Here is a 14,934-nt window from a genome sequence, read left to right as displayed (position 1 = left end):
CATAGTTTCTTTTTTTAATCTAAGGAACAATTGTTTGAATTTAGCTTAGCAAAAGTCAAGAAAAGCTTGTTCATGTAATTAATCAAAAGTTGCTATTACATGGCTCCCTGGAGTACTTCATTTAGATTGGTCAATCACAACATTTCTTGGCATTTTATTTAGTTTATTCAATTCGGATTGATTTAGGGGCCCTAAGCAATTCCAGCCAAGGGGCCAAAAAGCCTTAAATGCACCCTTTGTACTTTTATTTATTTTCTATTTATTTATATTGATGTTTTTCTCTCTCCTTTTCTACGTATCTCATTGCAATCTCGACATTTTAAATGTATTTTATGTATTAAATGTATTTTAAACTATTTTGTCTTTAAAACTAAACCTTTACCTGATTTGACTGCTGGACTGCTTTGTGATTCAGAATGAGGGACAAATTTGTGTAGTTGTAATAATTACATTAAAATTGTATTTGTTAGACACTTACCATACACCAAAATAATGTTATATATCATTTATAGGTATAATTTATACTTCTAGGTATTTATCGGGGGCCCCCAGATTTCCTGGGGCCCTAAGCAACCGCTTACCTCGCGTATTGGGTAAATTCACCCCTGAACGCAGGGGTGTCCAAACTCAGTTTTGGAGGGCCAGTGTCATGAGAAATCGAGTCCCCCCAGACAATTGGGTCCTAGAACCCTGGGTAATCCTATTGGTTCACTGGAGCTGTAATAGGTTTAGTTTGTAGCGCCTGATTAAAATATATTTCTAAATGCAGCAAAATCTTGTTTAAATTTATGTAATTTAAGAGTGTTATAATGACATAAACTACTTTAAATTATGTATTTCGTAAACTGATGTACAACTGATGGCATGTGTTGTGGCATGTAGAATTTCTCTTTCGTGCTTTTATTTTAGATAAAAGAAGATAGAAGCTACCACTTCTTATGTAAATATATAATGTTACATATAAATACATAAAAACATCAAAAAGACATCATTTAATTTTTACAAAAGTTTCAATTATTTTAACTATGTGTGTCTTTAACTTGTAGTTACCGATAATAATGTTACTAATATGATGTCTTAAAACTGAGAATAGACTACAAAAAGCACTTTTGATCAGGCATTCAACACAGACGATCCATTGAGGTCCTAAGCGGATTTGATTGGAGGGGGGACTCGATTTCTCACCACACCTGTGTCCTGTCAATTTGTCTTACCTTGTCAGATTGTCCTACCTCCCATTCAAAAAGTAGGTAGCACATTTTGATTTCGTATTATGCTACCCATCAGATTTTGCTACCAGTGTAAATTTTAACGTGGAGAAGTGTGATATGAAGCTGCCTACCAATTCCCTAACCCCAATCTCAACCTCAGAACCATTCAAATACAGTGTTGGTAGCATAATCTGAAGAATAGGATCAAATTCATGTGTGAGGTGAAATTTATGAAATTCATAGGTGTGAACTAAATGACCCTTTTTACGATGGGTGTGAGCCTTTTAAGTTCTCAATAGGCATAAGCCAATGACAGGTGAAACATCTGATAAGAGGGTCCAGTTGAGCTCTGTAAATGAACAATGGTTTCTTTGTAACTACTATAAAGTACTGTCTCCCAGACAGTACTTTGGGTTAAGTTACTTGAAGACGATGAGTTAACATCGATGCTGAGGAACTGCACTAATTACTGTCTTCAATAAAGTCTTCTCCCCATAAGAACTTTGGTCAGCTTACTGATTCTATGTATTAGAGTCATCTAATACATTGGTGAGCCACCCAAGAACGGTTAAGCCAAATACAGCAAAATCGAACAAATGTACAATCGTCTTGTTTAATCCCGCCTCTTTTCGTAGCACCGTATGACAGAACTTCGCAAGCTCAAACTCTAGTGTGACCACGGTATTACTAGGCTTTCCAGAAACATCCTTGCAGGTGGGTTGAGGCAAGCTGGAGCTAAAATCTGCAGGACACCGGCCCTCCAGGACCGAGTTTGTACACCCCTGCTCTAAAGGCTGTCGGCCTTTATTCTGCAATAACAACTGGCTACGTGTATATGATTCCTAACAAATGAAACATTACTGTAAAGTACACTGTAAAATGTTATTGTGACGATATGTATACTGTAAAACCCAACAGTCAACCTTATCAAATGAAATGAGTGTCGTTAACTCAAAACTGAAAGTTAATTCTACTTATTTGAAAAGAGTTTTGAACTCAGTGTTGAAGGTAGTGAGTCCATTAAATACCTCATTACTTCAACATAAATGGAGTAAGTTCACATATAGTACTCATATAGATTAGTTTTTTTTTAACTCAAATGGTTTGTTGCAATCATTTTCCTCAAACTTTTTGAGTTGCCTTAACTTATTGGGTTTTACAGTACTCAGTTGGTTTGAGTTCTCTTCATTTATTGGGTTTTACTGTGCTCAAATTGATTTGTTTACTCAAACGGATTAAGTTTACAGTACTCATTAGGATCAGTTTTTGAACTTAAATGGTTTGTTGCAATTGGTTTCCTCAAACGGTTTGAGTTACCTTAACTTTTTGGGTTTTACAGTGTAGCAATGTGCATTTCAATTAAAATAAAGCAATATAATCTTGATTTCAAGAGTTCATACTTAGATATTGCTTGATAATAATAGAAGGTTTGGCATGCTGTCCCGGGAAAGAACGCTGAGTTCGAAGATAATTGAGCCCAGGGTTCCTTCCGGGTCAATGAGCATGTAAGGGGGTACAAGATCAGGTAGTTCTCGAGAGCTCCTCCTGGTAAAGGAGAAAAAGGGGGAGATGGGGTGGATGGGGGATTGGTTTTTCCAAATTAGTTTGTAAAACTTAAAATAAATAGCTCCCAATTAGATTATATTTTGGTATTAAGGTTTGATAGAAACCTTGTGCTCTTCTTCAATCTACAGCTAGATATTTTTAATCAATGCTATAGTAAAAACACCAAGAACTTTGATATATTATGTTTTAAAAATTTGTAAAAAATTCTATTTTAGCAGATATTTAGCAAATAACACATTAGTAGACATTCCTCTAGTCTTCAGTGTCACCTCGACCCTTTAGAAATGGTATCTCCTTACTGAATACAAGTACAGTCCATAACCCAGAATCACGTTTACCTGCAGAAAATCTACATTAGTTGTGAACTGTTAGCAGATTGTGTGTGCGTGTCTTTCTCACCTCCCAGCGAATCCTCAGGCTGGTTTCACTAGCTGAAAATACCACGAGCCCAGTCGGGGCCACATCTGGACTGGACTGCAGGGTCTGCATTAATCGAGAGGACTCACTAAACGGGCTCGAACCCACAATGTTCACCTGCTTCATTCTGAACCTAGAAGCCATATAAAAGAGGAGAGAAAAAGAACGAAAACAACATTTTTAATTCCCCGATCTTGCTCTTGAGTAGTAGGAGGACAGGCGATTTTGGACAGGATAACAGATCTTTGCAGACTCTGATCATCTGTAATCCCTTTAGGACAAGATAGTGTGCCGAGAATCAGAAGACAATCTTTCCACAGGACCTTGAGAAAATCAATTAAGGAGAGAGAGAGAGAGAGAGAGAGAGAGAGAGAGAGAGAGAGAGAGAGAGAGAGAGAGAGAGAGATGGCGAATGAGAGAAAGAGTAAGAAAGAAAAAGAATGAAACAAAGCAAAAAAATGTAGGAGACCTAAGAGTGTGATGAGTGTTTAATCAATATTAACCGTCATGAATGGCTCAAATACATTTATAAAGAGAGAATAGTGGCTGAAAACAGCAAAACTGAAAGACTGGCAGGTTTGTGAAGGTCTTTTTCTTTCATTTGGATGACATGAGATTTTCAGTGAAAGGCTGACCTGTATTGAGTAAAGGGGATGAGATTGGGAATCTCCAGTGTGTCTGAGGCTGGAGGACTGTCTCTCTCATATAGAACCTTCCATTCCTCCTTCTTTTCCTCCTCACCCACGATCCCCACCTGTGGACATACAGAAGATGAGCTGAAAATGGTGAATGAATTGCATACTTTACTGGACATGAAAAACGCAGCAAGACCAGCAATCATTTTGACCTGTAGGTTGATGTTTTTTTTTTAACAGTATAATGATGACAAAGAATCAGTAGCAGTATAATGATAAGCATTCCACACAATAATAAAGACTGAATCCTCCAAGCGCTTCTCAATACTGGTCCCAAAAAGAGATACAGTTGCAGACAGACGTTAACAATAATTATTTATATTACTAGTGTATAAATAACTCCATACCATTGGGTACCATAAAGGTACATATAAGTAGCTACATTTTGGACAAAGTAGTACTATGTAACTTTAAGTTACCATTTTGGACCAACTGACCGACCAACCACCAATCAACCAACCAACCAACCGACCAACCAACCAATCAATCAACCTACCGAACGACCAACCGACCGACCAACCAACCAACCAACCAACAAACAAACCAAGCAACCACCCAATCAATCAACCTACTAAACGACCAACCAAGCAACCAACCAATCAATAAACCTACCGAACGACCAACCAACCAACCAACCAACTGACCAACCAACCAACCAACCAACCAATTGACCGACTGACTAACCGATGAACCAACCAACCAACCAAACAACCAGCCGACCAACCAACTAAGCAACAAACCAACCAACCAACCAAGCAATCAACTGACCTACCGAACGACCAACCGACCAACCAACCAACCAACTAACCAACCAACCAACCAATCGACCAACCAACCAGCCAACCAACCAACCGACCGACCAACCAACCAATCGACCAACCAACCAGCCAACCAACCAACCGACCGACCAACCAACCAATCGACCAACCAACCAGCCAACCAACCAACCGACCAACCAACCAACCAACCAATCGACCAACCGACCAACCAACAGACCAACCAAGCAACCAATCAACTAACCTACCGAATGACCAACCAACCAACAAACCGACCAACAAACCAACCAATCGACCGACCAACGAATGAATGAATGAATGAATGAATGAATGAATGAATGAATGAATGAATCAATGAATCAATCAATCAATCAATCAATCAATCAATCAATCAATCAATCAATCAATCATAACAATACTAAAATATATATTTTAAATGCCTTATCACATAAAGTAAAACAAATAACAGTAATAGGTAACATTAAATGGATTCCATGAAAAACAAGATTGACAACTGAAGTAGAGATTTAATTGATTGATTTGAGTTTAGTGTTTTCCCAGTGATGGGTTACAGCTGGAAGGGCATCCGACATATGCTGGATAAGTTGGTGGTTCATTCCGCTGTGGTGACCCCAGATTATTATAAAGGGACTAAGCCGAAAAGAAAATGATTGATTGAGTTTAGTGTGATTTACTTCTCATATCTTCAAGCTAAAGTCAGCAGTGTCTTTACATCTTTGTATTTTCTGCTTTACAGTAAATTTGTGTATTGTACACAATGAATGTACAGCCAGTGGGGAGATAAAAATGTATTTAATCTAGGTATATTGCAAACATAGCAAAGCACAGAAATATTTTCACCTTTTACTCCAGTTTTACTTAAAAAATGACCTAACTTTAGGCACTCAAGTGACACCATAATAACACCAGCAAATGAGCCACAAATGAGCTAAGATCACAGCTGAGATACTGGAGCTTCAGGTTTTTTTCAGATTCCACATGTTGTATACTGAAAATCTAGGCAGATCTAGGTACATCCTGCATTCCTCCTGGTATAGGTTTTATGGCAAGGTGTCATTCCAAATAAACTGAGAGTTAGATTCGGCAGTCAGAGTAGATAATAGGAAAAAAAACTTCAGACTGACAGTAAAAAGCAACAGCAAACCCGAAACCAAGCTGCCCGCAGTGCAGACTCAGGACTGATGGCTTTGTTTTCCTGTGCTTTGTTTCTCGAAGGCTTATTGCCGCAGATTCTCAACAATGACATGCTAGATTTGTTTGTTTTTTTAAACCACCTTGATCCTAATATGGTTGCAATGAGTAAATAAGCTTATTAAAAGTACGTCCACAAGATGAAGCAAATAACTCTACAAAGAAACACCAGCTAATGTAACCAGTCATTATCTGCAAATAAAAACTGCTTATCATTTCAAACATGTCACAGTCACGTGACTCACATTTCTTCTAGGACCTCGTAGAGAGCGGTTTCCATTTATTAATCGAGCAACCTGTGATTAATATCATGCGGTTAGCTATTCCTATCATTACCATGTATAAACTGTCAAAATACTTAAAGGGGGCCATTCTGAATTTCACTTATAATGTTTCTTATGCAGAAAAAAACATAATATAATTTTCCAGCCTCTCTGTGATCCTTAGACTATTTTGGCCTGTTAGATCTTCTAAATTTCCCTATGTAATTGAGGTCTTTTACGATTTGGTAACCTTATGGTTCACACAATAACGATGGGCTAGGGAGTATATATGGATGATTTACCCCAAAATGGAAATTCTGTCATAATTTACTCACCCTTGTATCACTCCAAATTTGTATCACTTTCAGTTATTTTTGGAACATATAATAAAAAATAATAAATAAATAAAATAACTGAAGCCATAAATAAAAGCCATAGACTGAACTTATTTGACAAAAAAAAAAATCAGCTTTTTTAGGTTCAATACATGTATGTATTGAACAAATACTGTAGGTAGATCAGATTTTCACCTGTCAGTGCGTGTCATTAAAAACCATAGCAAATGACGTAAACTTTGACATTTTCATTTCAGAACAGACTTCAGTCGCAAACCTTAAATCTCCTACACGAGGACTAAAAATTTATTTAAGCATGTTAACAAGAGAAAGTGAGAGAGAGAGAGAGAGAGAGAGAGAGAGAGAGAGAGAGAGAGAGAGCGAGAGAGTGCAATATCCGCCACGTAACCAATATAAATTAATATAAAGCTATTACATACATCACGTGCATAAAATAACACCATGGACATGACATTAAACCCCTACTGGTTTAAAAAGGCCTGGATTAAAAGAAGATGGCCAAATGAGAACTTTTCTGTTACAAACTATAGTACCGCTATAGAACCGCTCTTTTTTTCCTGGTCATTGCGTCTTATCCTTGTGTGCAGTGTAAACGCAGACAACCGGATATGAGTCACCTTTGAGAGATGATTTAAGCGGGTCATCAAACAAATCGGATACAGTCACAAAAACAGAATTGACCATCAAGATCTGCAGTGTAGATGCAGCCTAAGAGCATGTGTGTAGAAGTGAAAATCCTACATGATGGTAATAGTTTAATTGCGGTGTTACATGTCTGTACTGCACTTCAATTATGCGACTAAAATCGGCATACTCCACATGGCTTAATTCCACTTCTGTTTAGTTCAATTACGACCTTAATCAGATAAAATTAATCCAAAATTACTGTATACATGGTAGACTGCCAGCAGCTAGCTCTCTGCAACTCTCACATGGTCACCCACTGAAGCTCAGCAGGGCTGCGTCCGGTCATTACCTGGATGGGAGACCACATGAGAAAGCTAGGTTGCTGGCGGAAGTGGTGTTAGTGAGACCAGCAGGGGTCACTCAACCTGTGGTCTGTGTGGGCCCTAATGCCCCAGTATAGTGATGGGGACTCTATACTGCTCAGTGAGCGACATCTTTCAGATGAGATGTTAAACAGACGTCGTGCGGTCGTTAAAAATCCCAGGATGTCCTTCAAAAAAAGTGTAGGAGTTTAACCCAGGCATCCTGGCCAAATCTGCCCACTGGCCTCTTGTCTATCATGGCCTCCTAACAATCCCCATGCCATAATTGGCTTCATCACTTCTCTCCACCAATCAGCTGGTGTCTGGTGCAATATGGCTGCCGCCACGTCATCCAAGTGGATGCTGCACACTGGTGGTGAATGAGGAGATTCCCCCAATGTGTAAAGCCCTTTGAGTGCCCAGAAAAGCGCTATATAAATGTAAGCAATTATTAATTATTATTATTATTAGACTCTTAATCAGAGTATTGTGTTAAAATCCGATAATTGCTGTCCATGTAAACGTACTCAATGAACACATACGATTTTTAAAAGGAGGCATGCCCACCAAAAAAACCCCACCCCTAACTCTATTCCTCATTGGTAGATGAGCGAATTGCACTAAAATTCCACAAATGAGATCATACAAATTATTGCAAATTAGCCGCTAAATCAAAAAGTTACGAATTGTCATAAAATTGCATTGTTTTTGCAGCTTCATAAATAATCCGAAAGAGCAAGGGGAGCGCCGAAGAAAAAATCCACGATATTGCCCATATCCCATATTTCCCAATCCATGACTTGTCCCTTTCAATATTCCAAATCATCCGTTAAAATCATCTAGTATACTCGGTCTCCAGGAAAACACAATATCCACACGGCATGTTTTGCGCAGCCTTGTTGGAGCAAAGGAAAGGTGAAAAGATTACAAAGGGAATGGGAATCAGCAACCGACCTGTTCCCGGATACAACTGTGAAGAAGTCAGCTGTAAAAAAACAGCCCAACACAAGCTGATTTCTAACCCATAGACTTAAGACCCCATTAGTGCCACCTCAGTACCTCTAATCTTCCCCTCTCTCTTCTCTCATCCCTCCTTCCCTCTCTCCCTCCCTTCTGCCCTCCCTCGATTAAACAGTATTAAAGGCAGGAACGGAGAAAACAGAGGGGGGAAAGGGAGGGATCTCATTAGGAGGAGTTTTTCTCTTCACGCTGCACAGCACTGGACGTCATCCAAGAGCGGCTTTACACATATGCTCACACACACACACCTAAAGGGCTGGGAGACACGGTGCATGACATCTCCTTAGCCTCCTCGTACGATGTCAAATACAGAGTGTGAGCTCACATGTGTGTAAGTGTGTGTGTGTGTGTGTGTGTGTTTTCTCCGGGGGAAGATGTTTTAGTGCAAGAGCAAGCCTGTTTTTCCCTGGAGATGAAGTACCTGCCAGACAACAGCATCTTCACTGGAGCACAGCCTGCCAGACAAGGGCAAAACACACACCCACAAATACACACATGCTAGAATACACACACACACAGACATACATATGCGTTTATACTTATGAGCACACACAGTGAAAAGTCAGATTCCAAAGAGCCGTCTTGCCAGAGATATAATTGTCGCTTGTGGAAAAGTTAACCAATCGGCAGAAGGAAATTGCCGTTGCTTGCAAACTTTCAGATTTTGCAGGGAGAAAACAGCAATTTGTGGCAAAAGTTACACATGCTTCCAGAGAGAAAAAGTGCTCTTCGTTGCAAAATTAATCAATTTTCAGACTAAAAATTGGCAGGGTTCACCACTCGGCAGCTAGAATATTGACATTTCTGGCAAAGTTAATGTCACAGACAGAAAAGCACCGTTCACAATCATTTTCAGAAAGAAAATTGGCATTTGTGTGCAAAGTTAGCCATATTATCAAGGGTTAATTTGCATTTAAGAAATATTTTTGAAGCTAACCATTCAACCCAGGCTCATTCTGAAAACGTACCTTTATATACATTTCTGGACAGCACCAAATACGTCCTAGAAGCTACGTTTTTTTTTTACAGTTTTTGTTTTTGCGAAACCACCAGAGGCTGCTATGTATGCTTTTTGAGATCTCAAATATCTCTGGCGAGTACCACTCACGCCTGCTAGTCTCACGTAAATCCACCAGAGGCCGCTGTCGATTGACTGTTTGACTGACTGAATGACTGACTGACTGACTGACTGACCGGTTGACTGACTCACCCTCCTCCTTCCCTAAACCCAACCAATAGTATTTTAAAAAGCATAGATTGACCCGCTCACCCAGTTCCCTAAACCCAACCGGCAATTTTAAACCGACAATTTAAATTTAAACCGACAATTAAAAAAAAAAAAAAGACAATTTAAAAAAAAAGCAATCCAGAAAAGAAAAGCCCTCGTCTGATTTTTACCACATTTTCAAATTTTACCACATTCTCACCCTGTTATTTACTTGTTTATTTTATTTTTTGACTTCTGTTTTTCTGCTTTCTGGAACCATTCTTCACCAGACTTGAACCCCGTCATCGTGACCAACTCCTCTCTGTGTCTCAGGTCCACCGATGTACATGGCGAGCTAACAGGACAAACTGGTAACAGCGGGAAAGCTGTCTATACAGAGGTATTGATTTTGAAAGTTTAACTCTACAGTTTAATAAATTGACTTTTATTGATGATTTAGTAGTTTAAAATAATATAATGTATAAGAAATAAGTACATATAAAGAAATAAGTCTATAAAATAACCAAAAATGTACTGGCAGTTAATTACAAGGATTTTGTAGTGTAATATACAACAACAACCGATACAATACATCATTTTAAACTATTAAATGTTAATAAAATTAACTTTTTCTATCTTTTCAAGGTAAAGAGGTGTTGGAAATAATATCAAGGTCCCATAAAAGCAGAAATAAACGAAAAAATTTAAACATGAATCACAAAATACAGAAAAATGCTAATTTATGGATATTTTTCACAGTGCACACACTATCAATACTTGCTCAACGTATTTATTAAATGTGACACTTAGTGTGCTGAGTTTGAACGGATTAAAGTGAAAACTACAATTCATAAAAAGTTGATAAAAAATAGTGCTTGTGGGCAAGTTAACTATTTTGTAAAAGTTAATTATTTTGTAATTAAAAGTAATTAATTTTGAACAGGAAATAAAACCTTTAGTAACAGGTGACAAATTTGACTATTAGTGGCATAGCTAGCTAGTTTGAATCAAGAAAACCAACCAAATTCATGAAAAATGCTAATTCTTGCCGTGATAAGCATTTTGACCAGAGAAAAGTGCTTCTTTTTTACTTTGTTAACCCTTAAAGGTCCTGTGAAGTGCTTTGGGAAGTACATTTTTATTCTATGTTTGACGTCATTTCACTAGAAGAAACATAAAGAGAGGGTGGGACATATAGTAGAGTAGCTCCTCCCCTTAAATATTGTTTTGTTTTAACCATAGCTCTGGCAGTGAGAGTGGTTAAGGTCAAGCACGTCAAATGAAAAGCAAATGAGAAGTGTCTTGAAGGGGAGGGGCATTTCAGATACTAGAGAGCATTTGATTAGGCAAGAGTTGATGAGAAACTGAAGTACAAGATGACGGCAAAAAAAAAAACGTTGATTCATTTAGGAGGAAGTGACAATCTGCAAGCTTTATATGTTTATATCAGGTTTATATCCTCTAAACATGAATGTTGTCACTGTTTGCGCACTAGCTTAGAGATATCCTTAAAACGAACATACTGATAACAACACCTAAAAATGTCATTTTAATTTCAATTTAAGCCATTGCGAAAGTTATCTACTCGATTAAGCTAACTAATACCAAAGTCCCTTTAATGCAAGTCATTTCAGTTGGAGGCCATCTTTGAAACAACTCTCATCAAATTCTCCAAAACAAATTTGTCAAGCTTACCATTACATTACATATTTGGAACCACAAATAAAATTGCTGTCTTATAAGTTTCATTTCTAAATGATCAAATCAAACAAATTCTGCATATTTTCAGGTTGCCCAAGCTAATGCGCACTCGAAAGGAACGAGATCACGACACCAACCTCATTTATGGTTGTTCTACACATTATCATCCTCTGGATAAAGCTTCGTCAGATTGCGCTGCTAATCTGAAGGAATTCACAACTTAATCTTGATGGCAAATCTCCTCCAGAAATGAAAGTGACTTTTTTTTACAAGTTCGTGGGTTTTTGAGTTATTGCTGTCATGTGATGTGCGTTTCACCGGACTGACTGTACCACACGTTCATTTACTGAGAATACAAAGCCAAAAAACTTTTGTTTTCAAGTCTCGTTGGTTCATTTAAAAGTACAGATTTCAGGCTTTATGTGGATTTATTTCATATGTCTGTGAAGCAAGTATTCACTGAGATTCCAGTGTGTTTGCTGACAACAAAAACCTTCTCTCCCAGAGAAACGTCAGTCTATAGCGATCAATGATTGGCTCCTGTACTAGTAAACGAGGCTTCATTTGTCATATTGACCAATAAACTTTTCCCCTCAAACTATACGAGTGACACTTCTTGTGTATTTTATAGACTTTGCTATTACATTACACTCACCTGTCCTTCTACGATCCATTTGGAGATTGCGGTTTTGCCGTCACTGCCGGGGCTGAACTGAATGGTGACGGAGCGAGGACTGATGTTGGATATGACCAGATTAGAGGGCGCACCAGGAAGCTCTGTTCACCAAACACAACAAAACACATTCATGTAAGTCATTTCCACATTTTCTGTCTGTTTGCTCCATCCCGTGTCTTCATTATCCTTCAAAAGAAAAAAACTCCAGTAAATGGGCCCATAACTCACTTCAGAGTCAATTAGGTTTTGTGTACAGCAGTGCTCATTGTGTTTGGGCATATGATTAATTGGTAATTAAATGGATTGATAATGATATTTGGGTGGCTCATTCAACAGTAGATAAAGCTCGTTCTCTCCTGACTCCACAGCATATCAGTGGGAGATAATGAGTGTAGCTTGGCTTTTGGTCATCATCATTTATTTCATGTTCTCTCTAACACACGCGCGCGCACAAACGGCGGCCCCAAGAGCATCATACTGACTCTGTGTGATGTATTACAGTCTTACTGACTGTGTCTCGGATTGCTGGTCTATGTGAAATATGCACCCCACTGCGGCATCCAGTTTCATGTGCCGAATTTCCTTTAGAGTTTCAACACGGCAACTATCACCGATCCCCAAGGGAGAATTTGATGCATTAAAGCGATGCTAGCACTGAAGTGTGTGTTTGTTTGAGAGTGCGGGCACCTGGAGGCAGTCCTGTTGAGATGGTGGATGAGGTGGAAGCCCCGACTCCAGCTTGTGTTACTGCTGCCACCTGTAGAGCGTACGTGGTGAGAGAAGTCAACCCGGTCACTTTGTACGCCAGCGTTGAGTTGGACAGAGTCTGAGATACAAGCGTTTCATTCTGACCGGCCTCCTCCCAGCTCAAGACGTAACCTATGGAGAGGTGAAAATGAGAAAAGGACATACTCCCTTCTTTTGTCATTGGCTGATTTGAAGCAGCACTCTTTATGGTCCCTTAAATGCATCACGAAAACAGTGCAGAGTTCATTAGACAGCAGATCCAGACAGAATAAGCCCCAATTAATCTTATTGTGAAGCACATTTTTTCAAGTTTGCATAAAAATAAATAAAAATTTGTGCATTTCCATTAAATTAGAGTGGTTCACTGTAGTATTGGTAACCTTGCAACCAACAGTAGATAAGTCAAGCACAGTGGAGATAGTCACTTGGGTGTTATGTTCGCTATGTCAGAGTGTATTCAGCAAATGCCGTTCCATATCCCATTATTTACATTAATCTTTACAATAATAAGTCCAAAATTACCTCAACCAAACAGAATTATTATTATTTTTTTGCGAATTAAGGGATTTTTATTAGAAATTTGATGTTTCCATCTCTCGTTTCTCATGTGATACTTAAAGGTGCTCCATGTAAGTTTTTGACTTTAGTTTTTAAAAATAGCATAATTTCAGTCATGAAGGCTGCCTTAATGTTTGTAATTACCACATAAGTCTGTTTCTATCATATCATGAAGGAAATATTTTCAAAGTTCACAAGCAAAATACAATCCAAAATGTAAATTAGGTGCATTTCCATTAAATTAGAGTGGCTCACTGTAGTATTGGTAACCTACTAACCAACAGTAGACAAGTCAAGAATAATGGAGACAGCTGAATAGTCATGTAGGTGTAATGCTCTCTATGTCAGATATTTTTCATCAAATGCCTTTCTATCTCCCATTATTCGCATTATCCCTTTTTCGCATAAGTTCAAAACGACCTCAATCCAACAGAAAACTTTTTTTTTTGCGAATTAAGGGAGTTTTATTAGAAATCTCTCATTTCTCATGCGATACTTAAAAGTGCTGCATGTAAGTTTTTGACTGTAGTTTTAAAAAGTAGCATCATTTCAATGTATGTGAGCACGACTGAAAATGCGACCTCTGAAAAACAATAACAGCCTCTGAAATGAGACGCAGATTCAGAGAGACACAAGGTTGTTTTTTAATTAGAAAATAATATAAATGTCACAAACATAATCATTAGCTGAGCAGCTTACAGTATAAAGCTTGATCTGATCATCAGGCACACTCTCTCCTGTTGGTGTTATCAATCTGGCAACCTGTGTTTGTGTTGTCATCAGAGGACAATAATAATCCAATAATTAGAATTTGTAGTACAAAACCTAGCTCAATGCTAAATAATGCACCTTTAAATTTGCATTAACACATGGTGATGGAAACCTTGCACAGTAGTTGAGAAGTAACTAACTAAAGTAGTATCACTAATAATCACTTTGCAGGAGCAGCTGTAATTATGCCATTTATTTAATGCCAACCAAGAACTAATAAATGTTTTTCAATAAGTGTAAACCTTTTATATTATTATTTGTAAAATACTAATATGTATAAAAATAAAAATCTGACTGTTTCTAGATAATCTGTGTGATCACCTGTGATGATGCCATTCTTGTCTTCTGGTTCCTGCCAGCTGATCCTCAGCGATGTGTCCAGAATCTCAGTGAAGCTCAGTTGAGTCACTGGACCTGGTTCTGCAACACACATAAAGGTACACTTAATGTAATAATGTTCCAGCAGAGTAGCTGACACTTTCTTAACACATGTACATTTCATATTGAACTATATCAAATTTAAATGAAGGTGACTTTTTTCTTTACACATTTTAGCTGAATCCACAGCACAGTCTGTGATTTACGCTTATAAATGTATGGTGCATCTCAATCAGCTCCTCGTTCAGTAGTCAATGAAATGTCCCAAAATGCACTGTGAAAATCAGGCAGCATAGATGCCCACTATGCTACCCTAACCGAAGCTCTGAAACTCAAGAGATGATTCACATGAACCAACTCACCAAACATAACCAAGAATGACAGACGGTTT

General features: G+C 38.2%; 1 protein-coding gene across 1 annotated transcript in view; it reads right to left on the bottom strand.

Moving 5' to 3' along the window:
• The window catches only part of sdk1b (sidekick cell adhesion molecule 1b), a 405,910-nt gene that overhangs the window by 85,609 nt on the left and 305,367 nt on the right, over positions 1-14,934 (bottom strand). Inside the window, exons 22-26 of the mRNA XM_056461991.1 lie at positions 14,487-14,585; positions 12,777-12,968; positions 12,069-12,190; positions 3,830-3,948; positions 3,177-3,327 (exon numbers count right to left, since the gene is read on the bottom strand). Of these exons, the coding sequence (XP_056317966.1) occupies positions 3,177-3,327; positions 3,830-3,948; positions 12,069-12,190; positions 12,777-12,968; positions 14,487-14,585 (683 nt within the window). The remainder of the gene's footprint in view (positions 1-3,176; positions 3,328-3,829; positions 3,949-12,068; positions 12,191-12,776; positions 12,969-14,486; positions 14,586-14,934) is intronic.

Source organism: Danio aesculapii, chromosome 1 (assembly GCF_903798145.1).
Source record: "Danio aesculapii chromosome 1, fDanAes4.1, whole genome shotgun sequence".
Taxonomy (NCBI): Eukaryota; Metazoa; Chordata; class Actinopteri; order Cypriniformes; family Danionidae; genus Danio; species Danio aesculapii.
This window is presented reverse-complemented; position numbering and strand designations above follow the sequence as displayed.